The sequence below is a fragment of the Raphanus sativus genome, unplaced genomic scaffold (genome assembly GCF_000801105.2).
Source record: "Raphanus sativus cultivar WK10039 unplaced genomic scaffold, ASM80110v3 Scaffold1160, whole genome shotgun sequence".
NCBI classification, from domain to species: Eukaryota; Viridiplantae; Streptophyta; class Magnoliopsida; order Brassicales; family Brassicaceae; genus Raphanus; species Raphanus sativus.
Genome location: NW_026616473.1, coordinates 1914 through 24676, shown reverse-complemented (window position 1 = coordinate 24676; position 22763 = coordinate 1914). Strand labels below are relative to the sequence as shown.

Here is a 22763-nt window from a genome sequence, read left to right as displayed (position 1 = left end):
TCTCATCACTTTTTATCTTCCTCCTTTATTTTAAAGTAAAAACTCGGCTACTTTTGGCCATGAACTTAGCTTTTGCTAATGACTTTCAAGTAATTTACAGCTCATACATTTCAATTTTTATGAATCTATGCATATATTAAAGCTTCTATCTACCTAAAGAACGTACCTAAGAAAGTAAAAAATATAGAGAAGCTATTACTGTGAACTTGTATATATAATACACACTTGTGCATACATTTTGCATATCATATGGCAAATGGATTTTAAAAAGTTGTGTCTAGCCTAATGGTGACCTAAAATTGTGAAATTATGGTCCCGCATGGGCCTTCGGTGTGTAACACTTATCTAAGCTTTTTTCCTTGTATGCAACGTTTCATTTGATGATTGGGCCCGTTTATACTACATGATGATTGGGCCCATTGATTCTACAAGTCTACTTCTAGTTTTGTTTGTTTTTTGAGAACAAAAACGTTTCTTTGGAGATGCTCTTAGCTATGTTATTAAAATTTTATTTTATACCGGAGTATTCAGATACTATATCGCCACTGAGTTTATAATAGAATTGAATAAAATCTGAGTTAAAATAGAGTTAAGTATAGTAGGAATGGATCAAATAAATTAAAATTACGTGCTTTCGTGAATCAATTCACGTCCAAGTCTATACTACATGATGATTAGAGACGCTTTTATTTTTGATCAAAGAGATGCTTTTAACAACATTGTTTTAAGTTTAGAATGGAATAAAATCGAGTTAAAATAAGCATAGTAGGATCAAATAAAATTTAAGTGTTTTCGAGAATCAAGCATCTCCATTCTCCAATAAGAGTTTGGTCAACTTCTCTTAAGAGTTTGTTAAGATAAGGTGAATATAGTTGCGATTGGCCAACCGATTAATCTCCAATCAGTTTTAGCCTTCTAGCAGCTCCTACAAGCTATAAACGTATATATTCTCCATGTAAAGTCGTTATCGGTGGTGAAGCGACAATACATCAGCGCAGTAAAGTCTTCACTTGCCACGGTAACGCTACCAAACGAACATATAATAATATAACGTTTCTTTAGTCAAGTTGGGTTATCATTATCAGGGTCACTGTGACAAAACAAAAAAAAAGGGTTATCAGGGTCCCGCACAAACCAAAATCATTGGATATCATCGATCCACGTGGTAAGAGATCAATCGTCAAATAATCCGAATCAGATTCGCTCAAAATCCCCCAAGACCACCTCTCATCCATCTGTAGTCTCATCTCTATGTTTCCCCCTAGAATTAGAATTAAGGCACAACGTTTTACTACCTCTCATCCATCTGTAGTCTCATCTCTATGTTTCCCCCTATCATTAGAATTGAGTGAATTTGCTCAAAATCCTAAAAAAAGTTGGATATTAGGGATTTGCTATAGGAGGGGAGGAAAATGGTAGTGATGGGGAAAAAAAATAGGGGATTTAGTGTGTAGAATGCAAATAGGGTGAGTTTGGTGGGTAGGGAATGCAATTATTCATTAGAATTAAGGCTCAACGATTTATCTGCTAATTTTGATTCGATTTGTTATTCGGTTTGATTTGATTAAAAAGTCTTAATATCTTTAAATCCTGAAACAAGATAAATATTAAAATTTAATATTAATTTTAAAACAAAACAAATCATAAAATACTAAAAAAAATTAAATTCGAATATCCGTATTGATCTCACTTCTATACAAATATATATATATATATATACAACTAAATATAGTATTTCAAATGTATAATTTCATATAGTTATTATTTTAACATATAATTTTATTAATTTATTTAATCAAATTACTTATAAAAATATTAAATTAAAAACGAAATATAAAATCTTTACAAAACAATAATACTAATCATAAATTTTCATTAATATTTACTTTTTATTTTATATTAAGTAAAAGATATATTTTTGAAAACAATCTCATATATTTTTTCTAGATTTTGTTTGTATATAAAAAAGTATATGAAATACCCGTAAATATCTATAAATATTCGTAAATATCTGTAAATTTTTAGAATATCTGAAAAATTGGATATCCGTATTTATCGAAGTAAATCAAATCGAAAAATTAGATATTTGTTAAATACGAAGTAAATAACAAATACTAAAAATTATGGTAGTATTTGATATGTGCATAGCTCTACCTCAAATAAAGTAATTTTACTATAAAGATGAATTTATTCCAATATATTTTTCTATTTATAAAATTGTTATTTTGATGTCTAAATATACTGTATAGAGTTTAGGGGTAAAGAAATAAGATTTCTCTATATTCTAGAAGAAAACGTAAAGATATACATCGGACGATGTTCTAAAAAATAAAAATAAAAAGCATTCATCTTTTGTGCACACTTCAACAAACTTTTGTTCCGGCCACGCTCGCTCTATATTCTACGTGCGAGTGTCGTCTTCTCTACTCTCTTCCTCTCTCTCTCTCTCGCATTAGATCACTCCGTTGACTCTGCTTCCACTCGGAGAAGATCTGTGGTTTCGGAGATTTGTAGCTGATTCGCTGTTGAAGCTAACTCGGCAGCCATGAGCTCGGTTTTGCAGGTACAGTTAATAAAAAAAAAGGAATCTCTTTTCTCAGAAAGCTCTAATTTTTTTCATCTCTGGGGGAAACTAATCTGAGTTTACCGTTGATTGTTTTTTTCTTCTTAAAAAGGGTTTTACGAAGTCACTCGCCATGACTTTTGTGTCGGAGATTGGGGACAAGACCTTCTTCGCCGCCGCTGTAAGTGTTTGTTTGATGCTTTCTCTAGTTTTGTAGGGTTTAAGGTTGAAACAAGTCAATGGCTTAGAAAGTTTTTAAGGATCTTTCCTTTATGTTCAGATCCATTTTGGTTTGGTATAGGACCTGCTGTTGTATCCTTCAGACAGTAACTTACTTTGATTTGTAAAGCTTGACGAATCTTTTTTGTTTTCCCCTTTATTAGATTCTGGCGATGCGTTATCCAAGGAGACTTGTGTTGGCTGGTTGTGTATCTGCTCTGATTGTAAGTTTTTTTCTTTTCTGACTATTGCTTCTGAGTGACATCTCTCTTCCAAGTTTTGAAAGCTCATGTCTTTTGCTAATTGTTAAGGTCACGACTATCCTCTCTGCTGCCATTGGATGGGCTGCTCCTAATCTGGTATTATTATTATTATTTTTTGGCTTCTGACTTTAGATTGATTAGTCTTGTATCACTCACTAATCACCCTTTGTAAACGGAAAGTTCCAATCTTTTTAAACTAAATGCTGATACAAACCGCCGCTTGCAGATCTCTCGCAAATGGACCCATCACATAACGACCTTGTTGTTCTTTGGTTTCGGGCTATGGTCTTTGTGGGACGGTTTCACAGAAGAAGGAGGGTAAGGATTTACTTCTTCAAGATTTTAATGTCATGAGGATGATGTTTTCAGGTTATCTGATTCTACTTTTGTTTTGGCAGGGATTCTGACGAATTGGCCGAAGTGGAAGCAGAACTGGTCTGTTTCCGGCTTTATTCACGCTCCTTCTCATATTTTAGATAAATGCTTTTGTGGTTTTGACTTTCTTGTCTGTGTTTATCATCATCACAGGATTCTGATTTGAAGGCTAATAATGGCAAGACTACAAAAGATAACAGTAAGGTATAGAACTAAAAAAAAAACCACCAAGATGTGTGTGAATATGCATATGTCCTACTACGTTTTCACAAAACCATCTCCTTGTCAAAATGTAGATTGAAGATGAAAACAAGAAGAAACAGAAAAGGCCATTCCTCACACAATTCTTCTCTCCTATTTTTCTCAAGGTAATAAAAAAACTGAAAGAGCCCTCTCAGAAAGCAGTACAGAAAGATCTTTCTGGATTTGTTTCATGTTTGTTTGTTTGTCCTCTCTCTCTCTCTTCTTGCAGGCCTTTTCGATTAACTTCTTTGGTGAATTTGGTGACAAGAGTCAGGTTTTTAGCGCTCACTTTACTCAGAGATTGATTCAATCTAAAATAATGCTTCTTCAAATACTCACTAACATAGCTCCTTTTCTTTCTTGTATAGCTTGCTACAATTGGTTTAGCCGCTGATGAAAACCCGTTTGGGGTTGTCCTTGGTGGAGTTGTGTAAGTTTTTCAGTCGTTTTGTATCTTCTTCACAAAGTTATATGTTTGAAAACATTGTCGCTGACTAATATTGTGCTTAACACAGGGCACAGCTTGTGTGTACCACTGCTGCTGTGATTGGAGGAAAGAGCTTAGCTTCTCAGATATCCGAACGAATAGTAAAATATCTCTCCTTATATAATCCCTTTTTGAGAGAAAGACTAGTTTAAGTTTATATAAATGTTGTTGTTGTGATTGCAGGTTGCTCTTTCTGGTGGAATGCTATTCATTATATTTGGCATCCAATCGTTTCTTACTTCTGTTGAGGCCTAATGCTTCTTTCTGGTATATAAATAATATATTTCTTACATTCATCATCAGTCATTTTATACAGATGGTCTTATGTCTTTATTGATTTTGTGAATAATGCAGGGTTGTAGGGAGAGCTGAAGATGACGATGAAGAACTTTGCTATCTATACTTTCTTTAGATTTGTAATCTTTGATACTAGATGTTTTACGCAAGTCATTACAAAACAAATCGGAAAGTTTATTTAACCTTGAAAAAAAACATTAAAAGGGGCGCTGAAGCAGCCATTTGACTTCAATAAAGTTCTGGTAATCTTTGGTTAATCCCTTATTTTTAATTAATGCATGTGAGGTTTATTTTGATATGTGAATACATATGAAGACTAAAGAGAAACCCATATGATATATAAGTGACAGTATGGAATATGATTCAAAATATGGTTTTACTATATTAACATGGAACAAAGTTATTGCAAAAAAACTCAACCAGTGATGTAAGTGGACTCTACAGCACTTGAATCTTGACCACCATGCAATGCATTCTGAGACATGACAAATCTACGTTGATATTGTTCTCGTTGTGTTAAAACAAAAAAGATTGGCCAGTTTTCGTGTTTGAGCTCTATAAATATGAGTATATGACAGGATTAAGTGTGGATGAATGATGGATTGCATCGAAGATAAATGATGAACTAGCACGTCTTATTGAAGAAGTAGCAGATTTATATAGTTTTCTCTCTAACTCGATTCGAGATACACCTGGCCCATTTTATATGGTTTAGTTCTACACTTAATAATTAGATGACCCAATGATCAATAATTTAGTGTACACGTTCTCTCTACTCATAAGTCATAACTAAGCATAGAACCTATAAGCCGAAGAATCCGCGATGATGTTCCTTAGTCCTCCAATTGTTGACGCCAGCATTATGAACACCCCTACGATGATGGAGATCTGCCCAATACAAGAAAGGATAGATCAATGATATAGTCTTATAGACATTGATCATCTTCAAAATTGTATAATGAAAAATATGTAGATAGATATAGATGTTTACCCAATTGACCAACCACGTTATGCTGAATCTCTTTGGTTTCTTGATGATAAGCCACATTATACTTGGGAGCTGCATGCATGTGACGTCATTAAAAAAATCCACAACAAGATTGACTTACTTCATCATAACCATGTACTCCTATAAATGAAGATGTAGTTTACCAATTGTTATTGAAGTGTACTTACAAAGAAGGAAGTGGGTGCAAAGCCAAATCCTCCAAAGAACCCTAGAAGGTCTCCAAAGAAGGGGAAACTCACTCCAATAAACAATGTAAACGCTGCCATTTCCAATCACAAATATTCAATTGACTAATTTTTTTTTTATATATTAACTACACACTCTTAACTAGACATATATCATGATGAGAAAAAATTAATTAAGGCTTACCGACATAAATAGTTCTAGTGAAAAACCTCAGAACAACTCCATGCTTAAAACCGAACCTAGTAACCATCATCCTCTCCAAAAGGTCAAAGACAGGCATAGCAAACACTTGGTAGCTACCGATGACGTGGACAACAACCATGAGATTAGCAGAAGCAATAAGCCAAGCTGGTCTCTGTAGATTATTCAGCACATTGTCGTCTACGTCTTGACCAAAGGCCCAATAGCAGATCAGAGCCACAGGGAAATAGCAAATGGCGTTGACAAAGTAAGCTCCCATCACTCCTTGCCACATGGGCACCTTTGATGGTCTCTCAGGAGTTGAAGGCATCGTTGCTTGGATCTCTAGAGCCACGGCGTGGCCCGCGAAAGCGAATGAGATCTGACCTAAGGCGTTGAAGATTCGGAACATGGAGTCACTTGGACTCGTAGCTTTGTAACCGTAGCTAACGTCAGGGATTCTTCCATGTGCGATACTTCCTGCCCACGCTATCGTCGAGTAGCTATTGTACATAATGTATATTACAAAGTATGATCAGTCTTGACATAGGTAATTTTCGTAAGGATCATTGATCTAAACTATAATGTCGTGACTCGTATAAATAATTGATCTAGTAGACTAGTACTGATCTAGTTGATGTAACTTGTATTAATTTTTTTTTTTCAATGTATATTAAAATTGACAAAATCTAAATGTTTCGCTGCTTTACTAAACTTATATGTTTGCGATTTGAATAATTTATTTCTTCCTAGGACTGCAAAATATTGTGTTTATACACAGAGTAATTTTACATGTAAACCTAAAAACAGAAGAACAGAAAACTAGATGCTAGGCACTCAATGAACATGTTAGTTGAACTTATTGTTGTCTAGTCCAATGATTTGGCTTATATAAAATGGTATATTGAAAGTTGTAGCATTTTGTTACAACACGTTAATGATATATGGTATTGCATCAAAATGGTAAAAGGATAACGTGATGATAAGATGTGAAAGAGTACTGACCTGAGGGACATAACGGCGGCAGCCAAGGAGACACCGGCGACGGAGTTAAAGTTAGGGAGCTGGGAGAGGAGGAAGTGGACCCCACCGAAGGCGAGAATCCAATACGTCGATCGCACGGGAGCGCAGGTGGAGCACGTGACATCCACGAACTGCTTTAGGCACTTGCCACCAGTCACCATGTAAACAATGCAGCACCCGACCTGGACGATGAGCTGTTGCGGGAGGACGATCCATGGGCCGAGTTTTGGGCCGAAAGCGTACCGGCCTAGATCGATATACCGGTCAAACCGGGTTCCCGGTACGCACTCGTGGAGCTGTACCATCTGCCACATCGTGTTTAGGGTCAGTCCCCATGTCAGTACCAACATTAATGTCCCTGGTCCCCTGTTTCCACCACACATCAGTTACCTTGTCATTTTCCAAACCAACAAAGGAAAAATACAATTGATTTTCTTTTGTTTTTTGCATGTTCAATTTTATTGGGTCAGTCCCCATGTTATTTCACAAGTAACCCCTAACCTTTATATCTGAATTTTATTGCAACTAGTTCAAAATCATCATCTTAAAGTGCACTTAGCTTCTTCTTCTTCTTTTTGGTTTTGCATGCACTATATATGAATCTTGCAACTAGCTCAAAATAATCATCTTAAAGGGGAATTTGTTTCGCATGTTCTGTGAATCTTCTTATATCTGAGTAATAATTACAACTACTTTCAAAGTCACCATCAGCTTATAGTGCAGTTGCTTCTTGTTTTTCTCTCTTTTCTCATTTACTGATTTACATATTCTATATGGATATTCTTATATCTGAATTTAATTGCAACTAGTTCAAAATCATCAGCCAAAAGTAGTATAAAGTTTTTACGAGTTTGTTTCTCGAAAAAAAAAGGTTTACGGAAATAAAGAGTAACTTATATCACAAAGATCCGAGACGTGAATTTCCACTTATTTACATGTTTAATTTAAACAATTATATGTATTTAAAAAAGAACAATTATATTGTGGCTAACAAAATTATATATAGTCCTTTTGTTTGTTTTTAAGATCGTTTGAAAGTTGAAATACACAAAAAAAAAAGTTGAAATACACATAAAACTGAAGAAATTATGGGCTTAATGTTGTATTTTCTTGGTTTTAAAACATAATTTAAGGCGAAAAGTTTATAGAAAAGAGTGAAATGAGAGTACCAGCCAAGGTAAGCCATGGCGTAAGGGAGGCTCAGAACTCCGGCACCGATCATAGCTGTGACGGTGTGGAAGGTGGAGTACCACCACTTGGCTGGCCTTGATGGTTCCGCCCCCGCCCATTTCTCGCCAGAGTTCTGATCAGTTTCCTGCAAACAAGAACTAATTAATAAGAAAAACAAAAGAAAGAAATAAATGAGAGGGTGAATGACTTATGGAGGAATACCTTAGAAGGAGAAATGGGAGAAGCAGAGACCATTGTGTGTGTGTGTCTTTGCAGAAAAGTGGGATAGATCTCAATTCCCTTGATATAAGGAGATAACTAAGCTTTTAAGTTTTAAGTAACTATGTGGTGCTTTGAGTTATTATTTTGTCCAAAGAAAGTTTGTTTAAATGAATAAAATAAAGTTTAAGTAAATTTTCTTAAAGATCTTACCTAAACTAAATGCACCTGAAGGGCTTTGTTTTTTCCGCACGGTGATCATTTAAAGTTGTGAAGTTGTCTGAACCTAGAAACGTGGAAAACTTGTCAAATTCAAGAAATGTGTAAGAAATCAAAAGAATACATATTGAGCTATGGATACCACAATATCACAAAGTTAGAGGTAATAAACATATATCGATTTCGTAACCAATGAGAGATTTCCAAAACATAATATTATCTTCATCTACTTCTTTGGACATTTTCTTCTTTTCTCAACTCTGTCGTCATAAGTCATGTTTTGTTGTTGTTGTTGTTGTCATAACACATGTTTGTAGTAGTACGACGCCAAATACGAAACATGCAGTTACATGATCATACAAAAGAAATGTAGTGCAAAGATTCACGTTTCATTTTGTTTGGACTCATTCTTACGGTCGATTAATTGTTTAAAAAGGTTTTTACTTATCATTTAAAATAAATGATTTTATTAGGAGAATAAAACCTTTCGAATTTTAAAGACTGATGCAGCCCACCAACCACACCCACAAAGAGTTAAAGCGTCTATTTAGAGAAGTATTAGCTATAAAAAGAGTGGAAAACTTTGAAAATTAGCTTTTTGGCTTTTTCAATATTGTATTTATCAATTTGCATCTTTGCTTTTCCTGATCCCACTTGATGGTGCCACCACTCTTGAAGTTCAAGCCTGTGTGGATTAAATAATACACATAAAATTTTCAGTGCTGGCATTTTCTTTCCTTGAAACATCTTTTAAGAAAAGGGCCTTTGGTTATGTTCGCATGATTCGATCGAGAAAATCTAATGGCTGCGATACATTTGTATATTGGCTTGACCTGTGGTACAAAAGTTTTTCGATATTTTATCAAAATTATAATGTGCCACGTGAATAGGACCTACCACCAGAGGTAAACTCACATTGGTTTAGGACAAGGAGTGTGCTCAAGAGTGGAGAAGAGAAGTCGTGTTTGTCGTCTTGAATTCAAAAAGGCAGTTGATTTAGTTTTAGTGCGCTTAATAGTTCCTCTGTCTCTTATCAATATCAATCATTAAGCTTTCTTTGTTTTTTTAGACAACTTATCAATAATTGTGGTCTTACTGCTTATTCTTTGAAATAATAAAAATTCAAATTCAAAATGGTGAATTTAACGGAGCAAAACAATAGGAAATCTGATAGACTGATACCAAAAGAAAAAGAACAAAAAAAGGAAAAACGGCAACAAGGCTACAACATAAGAAGCATGTTTTGCGTTTTACTTCAGAATCTGAAGTTCAGATAGAGCTAGCTAGGAGAGTGATATGTGAGCAAATGCTCATTGGAATGGGGTCTATAATGAAAGATGCATTTAAAAGATTTATTCGAAAGATTTAAATTCTGGTTTGACAATAGTGTAATTCTGACTTGATAAAACCATAACATTTGCCAAGTGTTTTAAAAAAGTTACTGATATTGCATTGTACATGCATCCTTCATATCTGCAAACAAACTTAAAATCCAATCACGACCGTAAGTATATATGGTTTTGATCTTCTATTTCCTTGTCAATCTGATAAACGTCGACTATTAGGAGGTTCTTGATTTTGAGTCCTAAATATGACGCCATAACATAAAAAAAGAAGAGCTAACCAAACTTTTTATATATATAAACTTTCCTAGACAATAACAATAATAGTTTGGTAGCTTCGGTAATGGTCAGACCCACAAGAGGATGCCATTTTTCAGGCAGAAAAGACACCAACTAAACACTAAGTCTAAACCCATACGGGTCTTTATCGAGTTAGACCAAGTAAGAAAGCATTTTTGTTCATACGATGAAAACTAATTAGCAAAATGTAGAAATCTGAAGAAGAGTTTTATTTTTTAACATTATCCCATGAAGCCAGCTCCTGGCATGTTAGACTGCCCTCCACCACTACCACCACCTTGTTGTGATCTTACAGGACCTTGTGCAAAAGCTTGACCACCCATTACTCCTGACCCAACCATCTGTTGAGGCTGCTGCTGCGGCATCTGATTCAGTGGCGAAGTCTGTTGCTGCATCTGATTCAGCGGCGAAGTCTGCTGCTGCATCTGATTCAGCGGCGAAGTCTGCTGCTGCATCTGATTCAGAGGCGAAGTCTGCTGCTGCTGATGATGTTGTTGAAGCTGAGACATCTGATGCTGCTGTTGCTGATGATGTTGGAGTTGTGACAATTGATGGTGCTGCTGCTGCTGGAGTTGTGGCAGTTGTTGCTGTTGGTGGTGTTGTTGTTGCTGGATCTGTTGCTGTTGTTGCTGCTGCTGCTGATGGATTTGTTGTTGCTGCTGCTGCTGGATCTGTTGTTGGTGCTGTTGTTTTGTAATTTGCGGCTTAAACACAACCATATCCTGATAGAACCATCACAAAGGAACAAACGATTCAGTAACTACTGACTGCATTTCTTCAAATCAAACCGATATGTAGAGAAAGCAGTGGGCGCATGATGGATTAGACAGGCTCCTTTAGCAATCAGTTTGGAAGTAAAAACTCAAGAGACACTAGCTAATGGATACATGTGAAGTGAAACCATCTACAGATATCTTACTTGGTGCTTACTTACCCCTGGAAAAAGCATTCCAATCAAGCGGCAAGCCTTGTCAGAGACAGAGAGAAGCAGCGTCTGTGACGGCAACTGGATCACTGCACACTGCACTTCAGAGGTAGACTTTGTTATCATAAAAAGCAAGGCACACGATTAGGCAATCAAAACAAGGCTACAAGTTTAGTAGCCGTAACGAGTACGGTGAAAAGATTGATAGATTTCCCGTACGACTTACGTACAGATATCGATTAAACCAGTAACCAGCCATCATATTGCTATCAAGTTCGAATAAACGGGACATATATAGGAAAAGGAAATAACTGGCATAGAATATCAACAAAACTTACAAGCTTCTTATCCTGAAGTTGTCCTAAAAACCCATGCTGACTCATGGCTCGAAACACAAGGAAGTCAGCTTTGCCAACATATTGCCTGGTACAAAGGCAGATGAAAGTTAGTGATAAGAAAACAAACATCTACCAATGAAAAGCTATAGCAAGAGGATAGTACTTGTTATTCATATGATCCTGGGATATGAGACGAACAATCTGCATGGTTGGTGGCCAGTTTGCTGCCAACCTGAGGAGACGCAGAAAAAGAGAAAGCAAAAACTGCTTTAGCAGCTAACAATCATTTCTCAATACGTAGGTCGACTGCTAATGAAACTTGTCTACTCTTGACAAGGGTAAGAAAGCAATTTTCATATTTCAGTTAGTTATGAACTTACGAATCAGAGGCAGAAGCGTTTCGGTAACCCTGTCAAATATAAACAAAGACATTACAATTTGCTAGGAGCAATCCAACAAATGTTTGGAAAAGAAAGATATGATCCTACAAATTACATAAAGTGGGAAAAAGGGCACATGGGGGTGGTAGTCAGTGCCCTAAACATACCTCAAGTCTGGTGATAAGAACAGGTTGCCCTTGTCTTTGCCCAGATAAATTTCCCTACATGAATTAGAAAATGTAAGTTAAAATTATCATCAGACCACCGCTGCTATTTCAGACAAGGTGAACCGATATTACCTCCCAGACTTTTACGTATTTGGATTGCGAAGGCTGCATAGCCCCCGATGACGCCTGTGACAGCTGCATATTAGGAGCTGAACTGTTACTGCCACCAAGTTGTTGTATTCCTGGTTGCGCTTGTTGGCCAACTCCTGGAGTAGGCATCATTCCACCTGTTGCAGATGAGACATTTCCTTGACCGAGACCAGTCATCATGTTTTGGTTCATGGAAATTCCACCTTGCATCATCTGTGAACCAGAATGGCTTCCTTGGTTCATCCCTGGCATTGGTTGAGGCATTGGTTGAGAGACACCAAGGTTCGAAGTAACGTTTGACGTTGTTTGAGGACTAAAGGAATTATTAGGGCCCGGGCTTTGCCCCGCTTGTGCATTTCCCATAAGTGCACCTGAACCAGCAATTGAAGTATTTCCCTGCTGTCCAGATGAAAACCCAGTTTGTGAAGGAGGCTGAGATGTAGCCATTCCTGTCGATATCATATTTGACATATGCATTGCGACTGCACTTTGCCCAGCCGACGAGGCTGCCCCCGCCAGAGCTGCAGAGCTCATGACTTGTCGAACTTGGGAAAGGTTATTCAACAGACTTACATTTCCAGGAGGACCAGAACGCAATGGTGGCGTCATTACACTAACCACAGGCTTAACATCTGGTGCATTCTCAGCATTAGTGATCATTTCTTGAGAAACTGACGATGCTGAAGATGTTTGAACTGAAGGGATTGCCGGTGCAGCAGGTCGAGCTACGGAGGAGGGGATATGAGGAAAATTTGGAACTGCTGCCATAGAAGATACAGTGCTAGGCTCCTGAAATTTAATTCCAAAAAATCCAATTAACAAGATTTATATATTTATGTTATGTTATCTAATTAGTTGATAAGATTTCATTTCATATATACGTATGGGATATTCAAAAGAACCTAACGTTAAATCAATTTAACTAAATGTCTTATCAAGCACCACAGAATAAATTTTTACAATCCATTTGCGATTTATAGTTTCTAACAAACAAACATGAATCTATTTGCCAATTAAGCTGTCACCTCCAACCGACTAAAAAGATCAAATAGACTTACAACTTTCACAGTAGCAGTTGGAACTGGTCCAACGGAGACTGGCTGCCGACTAAGAATAGGCCCATTGGCTGAAAATCACACAAAAAAAGAGATCTTCACATAAAAGGAAGCAGGATATAATCGGAAAGACACACAAAGAGAGCAAGATATTTCAACTAAAAATAGGGCCTGCTAAGCATAAGTACCTGATGGCACAAGAGCTGGAGGTTGTCCAGCGACTGGAAGAGATGGAGCAACAGTGGCCCTGTCCATTTTCACAGGGCTCTGAGTCTGTGGCAAATTGGTAGCAGTATGACTTAAAGCAGCACGTGCCTCCACAAAATTCTCTGAGATCAGGACAAGATAGAATGTGTTCTTAACCGTGTCAATTGACAAGTCCCCACTTTGAGGATTGAGCTTTCCCTGCAATTAAAATAGAAAAAAAAAAGTTACTCACAAAACAATCTTACTTCAGCCTGTAGCACTGACGATTAAGAGATGACTGGAAAAGGAAACACATATGTAAGCTGAATATCTAATGAAATATAAAAAGATACGCAGTCTCACCGCATTGTATAGTGCTCTAACTTTCGGAAGCTGCTTTGGGCACACAACAGACAAAGAAACAGAGCACTGCAGGCAGACCGATATTGCAGGTGAGGGATTCCCAAAGAAAAAAAAAGGTAATTGTAGCAAGTCGCAAATAAAAAAAGGTACCCTAGAAAAATATGATGCCACTGTCTCGGCATCTGATAAACGGCTTTCAGGTTGCGCATCGCCATTTTCATTTCGTTCCGCATTTTGCAGTTTAGGACGATATACAGGTGTTGGCAACGAGTAGGGGTTGCTAGCTGTGATTAAAATACAGTGCCTTTTAAGATCATTACTTGGTTGAGCTTGGCCTGAAGGAGGAGGAAACATCTGCGTCATGAAAGGCAGAAAAAAAAAACGTGAGGTTTACGGATCTTAATATCTCTGACAGAAGCAGCACTATTTACAATCAGCCCATGGAAAAAAAGAAAAAATTAACTGAGAAACTAAACTTAGTCAAAATGGCCCAAACACATGCATTTCTAGTTACGTCATAGAATGATTAAAGATAAAGTTTACCCACCATCAATGCTTCGGCAAGACCTTCGGCTGTGGCGGCTTCATTGAAACCACCGCCGGCAAATTGTATGGATGAAAGCCAATGCAAGAAAATATCAACATTTCTTGTCCAGCCACTCCTTTGTACCAAGCAACCTAAGAAGTAATAAGAATAAAATGGAATAGCCATGAACATGCAAAAAAAAAAAAAAAACGCCCAATACAATGCTTGTATTTGGATATCACAGTAATGGAGCGCAATACATACCAGAATATGAACCATGGGAATTGAAAATGACCAGCGATAGCTCAACATTCGAAACAGGGTTCCTCTGCAAGTTTTATAAGATACATAAAGAAGACTCATCAACCATCGATTTAGAGATAACAAATGCTCTCTCTTTCTGTGGCATTGATTTGACAGATTACGGTTCTTTAACAACTAAAATACAGAAAGTAACTGATAATGTAAAAAGAACAAAAAGTAAAAACAATGAACAAAAACTGTTGGCTCAAGAATGAAAACTAGAGTTTTCCTCAAAAACGAGGATGAGTCAGATACAGTACCTCTCCATTTAACTCACTGCCACAGAAAGACCTGCACAAAACACACAAAGAGAGTATTAACAGACGATTGAAGTAAAATTTTAAACATTTGCAGGATGCAGATCCAACTGATCATCTAGACAACCAATGGAGGTGATATATAAATCTAACACAATAAGAGGGTGAGAACTTTTAGAGAAAAAAAAAACATCAGAAACCTAACATAAATGCATCAAATTTCAATTCCAAAACATAATAGCACTAAAACATGCTAGGGAAAAATATGCACACTTCAACCAAAAATACTTCTCCCTGGCTCTTAGGGACACAGTAATGGAGGAGTTAAAGAGCTATTAGACAGGGCCGGACCTCGACCATGCTAAGTGAAAACTTTTGCAACAGCCCCCAAATATTTTTTTAAAAACTACATAGACAAAGGCAAGTTTTTTTTTACACCTCCAAATCTCAGAGCCGGCCTGGTCTTAGAGATACTTCTCATACCAATTTCAACGTAATTGAGCTAATTACATTACGTTTACATTTACAAAACCACAATTGAGTTTGAGGTAAATAGATTGCTCTATACGAATCGAAGAACATCATCAACAAACAGGACAGTAATACACTCAAGGTTGTCTCTCTCTACCGATGGAAATAAATAAATAAAGGGGCCATTCAGAAACCCTAACATGGAATGGAAAGAGGGGGGTGAGAATAAAACAACAACCTGATGATTTTGTGGAGGTAGTCGGAGACGATGGTATGCCAATAAGGACCCAAGGCTGCAGTGCCTTCCGCTACGACGATCAGCTGTTTCATCTCCGACAACTGGTTTGTTGACGACATGTTCGGTCGGGAAACTCGCCGCGAAGAAGCTGCGAACGCGAATCAACGGAAGATTGAAAGACCTCTCTCTCTCTCTCTCTCTCTCTCTCTCTCTCTCTGGCCTCTAATTACTGATCTTCTTCTTCTTATATTAAGAGCGTTACGATTTTTCACCCACGGTAACTTCTCTAGGAATTTTATCTTTTTGGTAAAGTTTTTTTCTTCTTCTTCTCCTCCGGTAAAAAGGAGGAACCAAATTGAATTACAACTTTTGTTTGTGGTAGATAGTATAGGAATAAATCAATATAATTCTAAATATCTTTGAATTCAAATTTGTTACTTAGAAAATATATTTAATCTGCGTTTTCCAATTTAAGGCTGATTTTAAATTTGACCAAGAGCCAGTAGTATTTTTCATTCAGAACTAGTTATCTTCACCAAACAAAATATTTCCATTTAGAAAATGCACAGAATATACATAATTTATTTAGTAGTGAAGGTCAGGTCGAACTTGTTTCGTAAAACATTTTTTAACGCTAATACTATACCTCAGTAGACTAAAGAGGTAGAGGCCATTTTAAAGTCCATTTTAAGATTGTCCCCAACACTTGTACATGGGCCACTTGGCTATCATGCATAACTAATCGAAAAATGATTGATTCATGGATATCATGCACATCATGAGACGATTATGAATTTCGTCAAAGTAGTAAAGGATCCTTAAGCGCATCAAAAGGGTTGTGGAGTCTTTTGGGCCGCAAGTAACTAATTGTTATTGTCCACAAAGTTTTATTTCCTTGTGTTTTAGAACATGTTTTTGTTTGACTTTTAAGACTATCTTTTTAATCCTAAAAGAGGTCTGGACAATTTTCATGTGTGGTGCAATAATTAGCTATGATCTGAGCCAGAACCAGCCTCCACATACATTATGTGTAGCCTTTAAGATCTTACTAGATTTTGACCCGCCCTAAGAGGGCGGGTATATGTTTTGTTTTGTATGTTTTATTGAAATTGCATTTTTAAGTGTATGCTTTTTTTGTTATTATATATATATATATATATTTTTGTATCAGATATGTGTGTTTTGGGCAAATCTTTATTTTTATTTCTAATTTTACTTGTGTATTTTTTTTCTCAAAATGATTAGTCTTCTTATTTTGAACATTGAAATGAAATTATTATTGGACGAAAGCTTACAAAGGAATAAAAAAATCCCTAAAAAAAAATAGTAATTAAAAAAAAAGAGCATTATAAGCATCTTCAAAAGTAGGATAAGAAGGTCGATTCTAAGAGAGAGAAACAGAGAGTAGAGAGAGAAACCGTCACCGGGATTATTCTGTTCCGGCCGACGGTGTGAGCTTTCACAGTCACCGACCGTCGGCCCGGATTTCCCTTTCTGTGTTTTTTAAAAGCTCCTTTTCCTTTGGGTTTTGTGTAGTTCTAAGGTTCCCGTCGTCGCACCTTCTCTTCGGTGGGCGGTCGGTTTTAGCTGCACCGCCGTGGCTCTTTATCTTCTTAAGAGAACGGGTGGTTTTAGAGTTTCTTTTGGTGCGGAGGCTTTCTATGCTCCGGCGGTGGTTCGTTTTTTGTGGTGGTTGTTATTTCAGATCCGGTGGAGATCTCGAATCTTCGATCGAGTTCCCCCGAGGAGGAAAGTGGTGATGTTGAAACAGCGGTCTGCGATGCCTCGGGTGAGATCTCGGGTACGTCCCGATGAAGCTCTCCGATTCTCTTATTATCCTCGAAGTTGATGGCGTCGCGGGCTCAGCTTGTTCACTTGAGGGTGGTAGCTAGAAAGCTGGTGTTTGGATCCGAGGATTGCGACGGCTGGGAGGTTTCGGTCGTGCCCGCGGAGGAAAGAAGCGACGGTGGAGTTTAAAGTTTGCGATTGGAGTCTATATCTAGCCTCGATGAGAGCGCGGTAAGGTGCCGGTGAAGCTCTCCGTGGAGGAATAGGCGACGATGAGGGGTGCATGTGCTTCAGGTCCGGCGAGTTCCGGCGTAAACGGCGGTTGCCTCGGCTTTCCGGCAATCATCGACGTTTGGACTCGTGATTTGATGTTTCGGATCTCGAGGTGAAGTCTAGCGCGTGCTAGTGCTTGACGCGTGGGCGTCGTGACGAGAATGGGCTGACGTGTGGGTGGACGCGCGGCGTCGTGGGTTTAGGGGAGTTTGGGCTTCTAGGCCCATTTTGTTTGTTGTTGTTTTGGTTTGCCCTTTTAGTTGGGCTTTTGGTTGTATGTGGATTCTGGGCTTTGTCCCATTAATATAACCCATTAGACGAAAAAAAAAAGCATCTTCAAAAGTTGGATACAAAACTCCATTAACAGTTAGTAAATCTGTGTAGTTGGTCAATTTTTTGTTATGATTTAAAAGAAAATGCATATAATGCATTTCTTTTTGTTTGGAGTTTGTAAACAGGTTACTCATTCTTTTATCTTTATTCTCTCTATTAATTTCCATCCAATCTTGATATTGTGAAGTTTGATTTGCCTTCTTTGTCTCGACATTACCAAAATGATGTTCTTGATGTGAAGCTTCTTTGTCACCTTCTTTATTTTTACCATATAATAAAAATAAATCTAAAACTCTGTCGTTAACCTATGAACCAACACCGATGGATCATGCAAAATTTTAGAAAAGTTTGATTTTTAAAAATTAAACTTCTCATATATTTACATAAAATTGAAGAAATTATTTTATTTTTATTATATGGTAAATTCATTTTATTTTTTGTTATAAATTTTAGTTTATAGGTTTTATAATGATTTTTAAGGTTATATTTGTGAGTTTTGGAACTAACATTATTAATAAATAGAATATACTTGAGTTAACTATAAATGTAAAATATTTCTACATAAATTTTGGTTTTATATGGAAGAATAGTTTGCAATAAAAATGGATGTTGATAATTATATTAAATACAAAATTTTAAGGAAATCTCTATTTAATGATCATATATTAAATATTTTAATAAAATTATATATATTATTATTATGCTTTTGTAAAAACTATCAACTGTATTCGGATTGCGAATGAACCGGTAAATCCGGTGACCAAGATAAATCCAGTTTGAGTTTTGTGAAAAAATCTAGTAAAACCCGTTAAAAAATCACTAAACCCTAGAACTCGGTTACCGGTTAAACCAATAAATAATTTTACTTTTAAAAAGATAATTAATTATGTATTTAAAATCTGTTTTGTATAATTTTCAATAAATAAGCTAAAGTTTTCAGTTTTGTTATCGACAATTTATTAATAATGTTTTATTTTTGATTTACTTTGGATATTAAATTTAATTTAATTATTCATATTACACATATAAATATTTATGAATTTATAATTTCTGATATTTAAAACTCAATAAAATCCACAAAAAAACCACTAAAACTCGTAACCCGGTTACCGGTTGAACCACTGGTTGAGCCAATAGATAACTTTTACTCTTTTTATTTTAGTTTTTATTTACGTTTTTTAAATCTGTTTTGTATAATTTTTAATAAAGAAGTTACGTTTTTCAATTTTGTTATCGACAATTATTAATAATGTTTTACTTTTCGTTTACTTTTTGAAAGTTAATTTTATTATTCACACACATATATAATATTTATGAATTTTAAGTTTTTATATTTATAAATCTAACAAAACCCGCAAAAAATCACTAAAACATGGAATCCGGTTACCGGGTTAAGCCACTGGTTAAACCAATAAATAAATTTTACCCTTTTTAGTTTTTAATTTTGTTTTTAAAATCTGTTTGTGATTTTTGATAAAGTAGTTAGGTTTTTTCAGTTCTGTTATCGACAATTTATTAATAATATTTTACTTTTGTTTTACTTTGGATTTGAAGTTTAATTTTATTATTTACATTAAACAAATAAATATTTATAAATTTTTGATATTTTCAATTAAATGTCATAAATCTTAACTTGTTACAAAAAAAATATTTAAATAATCAAGATTATTTTTATATTTTATATGTCAAATGAAAATAAAATATAAAAACTAAATTTGTGTATTTTCTAAATATTTTATATATTTGTATATATATATCTTTACTGAGACTTGAATCAAGATATTAGTTAACGATTTAGCTAAATCAAATACACTAATGTTATATATATACATATATGTACACATGTGTTTTGTTTTGTCAACATACGTATAATAATTCATTTTAGTTCTTGGACATAATATATGGAGCAGTTATATTTAGATGGTTATCATTTCTGTCAACATACGTACATCTACATTTTGTTGCCATATTCATATCCCTTTAAAATAGGATTTTAGTGGTTAGCAAACGTGGAGCAGTTACACTTAAGATACAGTTATACTTAGTTGAATTTATAGTTTACTTTATGTAGTTATATTTTAGACAAAATATATTTTTAAAAATGGACACAACTAATATCAATTGGACATGTTGAAGAATTAATAGAATAGATTAAATATTTTTTAAAAACAACTATACTTCGGGTAACAAGCAAGATCCTCTTAAGATGCATGAATCTTAGACAAGACAAGTAATTGTCAGTCGTCGAGATATACTTCTATTAATTACAAGTATGTGGTTCTAAAATCGTAGTGTTGATTCCGTGAAGGTTATTAATGAATAATGATCTGTGGTCAGTGTTTTGAACAGATCTTACTCGAAAACAGTATTTAAGAAACGTACAGAATCTTTGAACAATCGTCATTGTTCTTCTCCCTTTAAGCATCTCAAACACATTAAAAGATCTTCGTATCCTACACACGTTTTATTATTGGACATGCTGACAGTAAACTATTCTATTTGATCCCATAAGATATTTTCTCCATTTATGTAAACAAGTACTAAATGCATAAATACTAGTTTGGCCAAATACTCAAAACAAATATCTCATGTTTCAACTGAAAACATTGCAATAAAGGGATTATAAAACCAATATAAATCGATATAATATTTTTGACCAGAAAAGAGATATAAGATAAGGTCCAAACACATATTTTTCTATCACATGATGAACACATCATATTCATTAACGGTGGGAAACAAACCCAAATTTTAGATGTGAGCAAAGAAAAAAAAACTATTTCCTAGTCATCATTTTCTTGTCTTATCCTAATTTACAACTTGCCAATTAGATTTTCTAACAAAAGGGAAATAAATTTTTAAAAATAAGATGAAAATGAAATGGGTCACAAGGCGTTGATTATGGCCTGCTTCTTGGAACATCCTAACGCAAACAAATCAACTTCTCGAGATCTCTTCTCTCCACCGCACTCATCGTTTGTTTTAGCGTTGGTCGCCGCATTGAAAATGTTGACCCCGAAAAGCCTAACCACATTCTGAACCGGGTTAATTACCTCCGTACCGGACCGGACTTTCCAGTCAATATACAATTGCCGTCCGGTCCGGTCGATCTCTCGAAGCAAACCGCAATCACCGGCTCTGAGACCCTTCTCCTTAACGAACCGGCTCCACCCCTTGGTCAACACGTAACTTTGACTGCTGTTCCAGTACGAGTAAAGAACCGCCACACTTTCCCCGTCCTGTCTTCCAGATTAATCAAAACGCCTTTCGCCGCCGTCGTCGTCGCCGGTAACGGAAAATGCTTCTCCGCGTGCTGTTTCGGTATCACCAACCGGTTAAGCTTCCCGACGTCGCTCGGCGTAACGGCTTTCTCGAAAAGTAACTCTCTCGAAACGCCGTCGTTTTCGTTAACAGCCGTCGCCGTCTTTCGCCGTTTTCCGTTGTTACCGTCGCCGTCGAGGAACTTCCTCTCGCTCTGTCGAAGCTCGTCGGTAGGTGTGTTTCCTCAGCATGTCGACGATCTCGGCCTTGGAATGAGCCTCGAGGAAAGCAGACTCCGAATCGTCGGCCGGAGATTTGAAGTTCGTGACGGCGGCGTCGCGGCCGCGGAACTTCCGAACGGCGACGTCGTAGGAAGCGGCGGCCTCTTCCTCCTCGTTGAACGTGCCTAGCCAGACGCGCTGGTGCTTCTCGTAAATCTGAGCTCCCCATCTCCCGTTGGGCTGAGGGACGACGCCTTTGAACTTCGACGACGGGAGCTTCTTCCGCGACTCTGTCTCGACGCCGTTGTTCTCTAGATCGAGGACCACGCTGCTTCCGCCGCTTCCCATTCTGTAGAGACGCAACGCCGGAGGAGGAGGAGATGGTGTCTTCTTAGTAGACATGGAGAGAGTTTCTGAAGTGTTGTTGTTGTTGCTAGTGTTGTCGTCTAGACAGCTGTAATCCATTTTTTGTTTGAACGTAAATAGAGAAATGGGATGTGTTGGCTTTATGAGATGAGGTTTGAGTATGTGTATATATATAGAGAGAGAGGGGAGTGCATGTATGTTCCCTTTGATATTATTTGTTAAAACATGATAGGATGTGCCAAAAGATAAATGTAAAATGTGGGTAACGTATGAAGGAAAAGTTGAAATTATAATAATAATGGGGGGGAGATGCAGAAGTGGGGTCAAGTCTTGCAAAAATAGCAAAATGAAATAGTTAAGAGAAGTTTCATGGGAAGAGATAAGAGGGCCAGTCCAAAAAATATGGGTACTAGTGGCCATATATCAAATGCATTGAGAGAACATGGACATTGAAAAGGAATCTGTTGTTTCTGAAATCTGACTACGAGACAGAGAATAATACTCTACTTAGCAATGAGTTTCTTGATGCGTTTAGAACTTAACCATGTGTTTTTTTTTAACTGAGGCTTTGAGAATAACCATGTTAATATCTCTTCTTTTGCTTGCAGATTAAACAGAGAGTAATATGCATATCCAGTTAACTGAATGGTCCATATCGAAATGGAGAATTGCAAAAAATATATGTGAGTTACTGTTTAGAGTTGACTAGTTGAGAGATATGTAGAAGAAATAATGGGCAATGTGTAGCAGAGATGAGGAATAATAGGGAGCCAAGTGGGAAGGGGGCTCACATGACATTTGGACCTTCTCATCTTTTCTTTTATTTGTTGTAAAATTGTGCATCCCCTTTGAAGCTTTTCTTGAAACTATTATTCGCCATTCCACGTTTGGTATGTAACGTTTCTCTTTACAGTTTTATGCAATTTGTTTGCTTTAGTTTGACTATCATCGTTGGTTTCTTCTATGTTTCCTATAGCTACTTCAGTTTGGTTTTATCCTCTAAGCACTTACATTTGTACGTAGAATCTTTCACTGTCTGTTCTATGCTGCTAAGTCTATACATTGC

General features: G+C 36.4%; 3 protein-coding genes and 1 pseudogene across 4 annotated transcripts; 1 reads left to right on the top strand and 3 right to left on the bottom strand.

The window, feature by feature from the left end:
- Window positions 1-2306: 2306 nt before the first annotated feature.
- LOC108819215 (GDT1-like protein 4) lies at window positions 2307-4704 on the top strand. The gene is made up of 13 exons (XM_018592213.2): window positions 2307-2563; window positions 2676-2744; window positions 2947-3006; window positions 3094-3141; window positions 3272-3363; window positions 3444-3480; window positions 3574-3624; window positions 3717-3788; window positions 3893-3937; window positions 4032-4093; window positions 4179-4251; window positions 4334-4417; window positions 4505-4704. The coding sequence occupies exons 1-12, from the start codon at window positions 2546-2548 to the stop codon at window positions 4403-4405; spliced, it is 699 nt and encodes a 232-aa protein (XP_018447715.1). The 5' UTR covers window positions 2307-2545; the 3' UTR covers window positions 4406-4417; window positions 4505-4704.
- A 359-nt stretch (window positions 4705-5063) lies between these two features.
- On the bottom strand, window positions 5064-8366 carry LOC108818930 (lysine histidine transporter-like 6). Its single transcript, XM_056998388.1, has 7 exons — window positions 8238-8366; window positions 8015-8160; window positions 6828-7211; window positions 5826-6325; window positions 5624-5715; window positions 5439-5507; window positions 5064-5335 (listed from the first exon to the last, which is right to left on the bottom strand). The coding sequence occupies exons 1-7, from the start codon at window positions 8268-8270 to the stop codon at window positions 5237-5239; spliced, it is 1323 nt and encodes a 440-aa protein (XP_056854368.1). The 5' UTR covers window positions 8271-8366; the 3' UTR covers window positions 5064-5236.
- A 1701-nt stretch (window positions 8367-10067) lies between these two features.
- On the bottom strand, window positions 10068-15673 carry LOC108823036 (mediator of RNA polymerase II transcription subunit 25). Of its 2 annotated transcripts, none has more exons than XM_056998389.1 (15): window positions 15456-15673; window positions 14750-14780; window positions 14451-14514; window positions 14208-14338; window positions 13811-14014; window positions 13661-13726; window positions 13300-13516; window positions 13115-13182; window positions 12039-12845; window positions 11907-11960; window positions 11740-11768; window positions 11523-11591; window positions 11360-11444; window positions 11016-11117; window positions 10068-10818 (listed from the first exon to the last, which is right to left on the bottom strand). In XM_056998389.1, the coding sequence occupies exons 1-15, from the start codon at window positions 15572-15574 to the stop codon at window positions 10318-10320; spliced, it is 2547 nt and encodes an 848-aa protein (XP_056854369.1). In that variant the 5' UTR covers window positions 15575-15673; the 3' UTR covers window positions 10068-10317. The 2 variants fall into 2 exon arrangements, with proteins under 2 accessions (XP_056854369.1, XP_018451765.1); XM_018596263.2 differs by having other exon boundaries at window positions 11031-11117; window positions 15456-15671.
- A 5039-nt stretch (window positions 15674-20712) lies between these two features.
- Window positions 20713-21896, bottom strand: LOC130503825 (AP2/ERF and B3 domain-containing transcription repressor TEM1-like; annotated as a pseudogene).
- Between the last annotated feature and the right edge of the window lie 867 nt (window positions 21897-22763).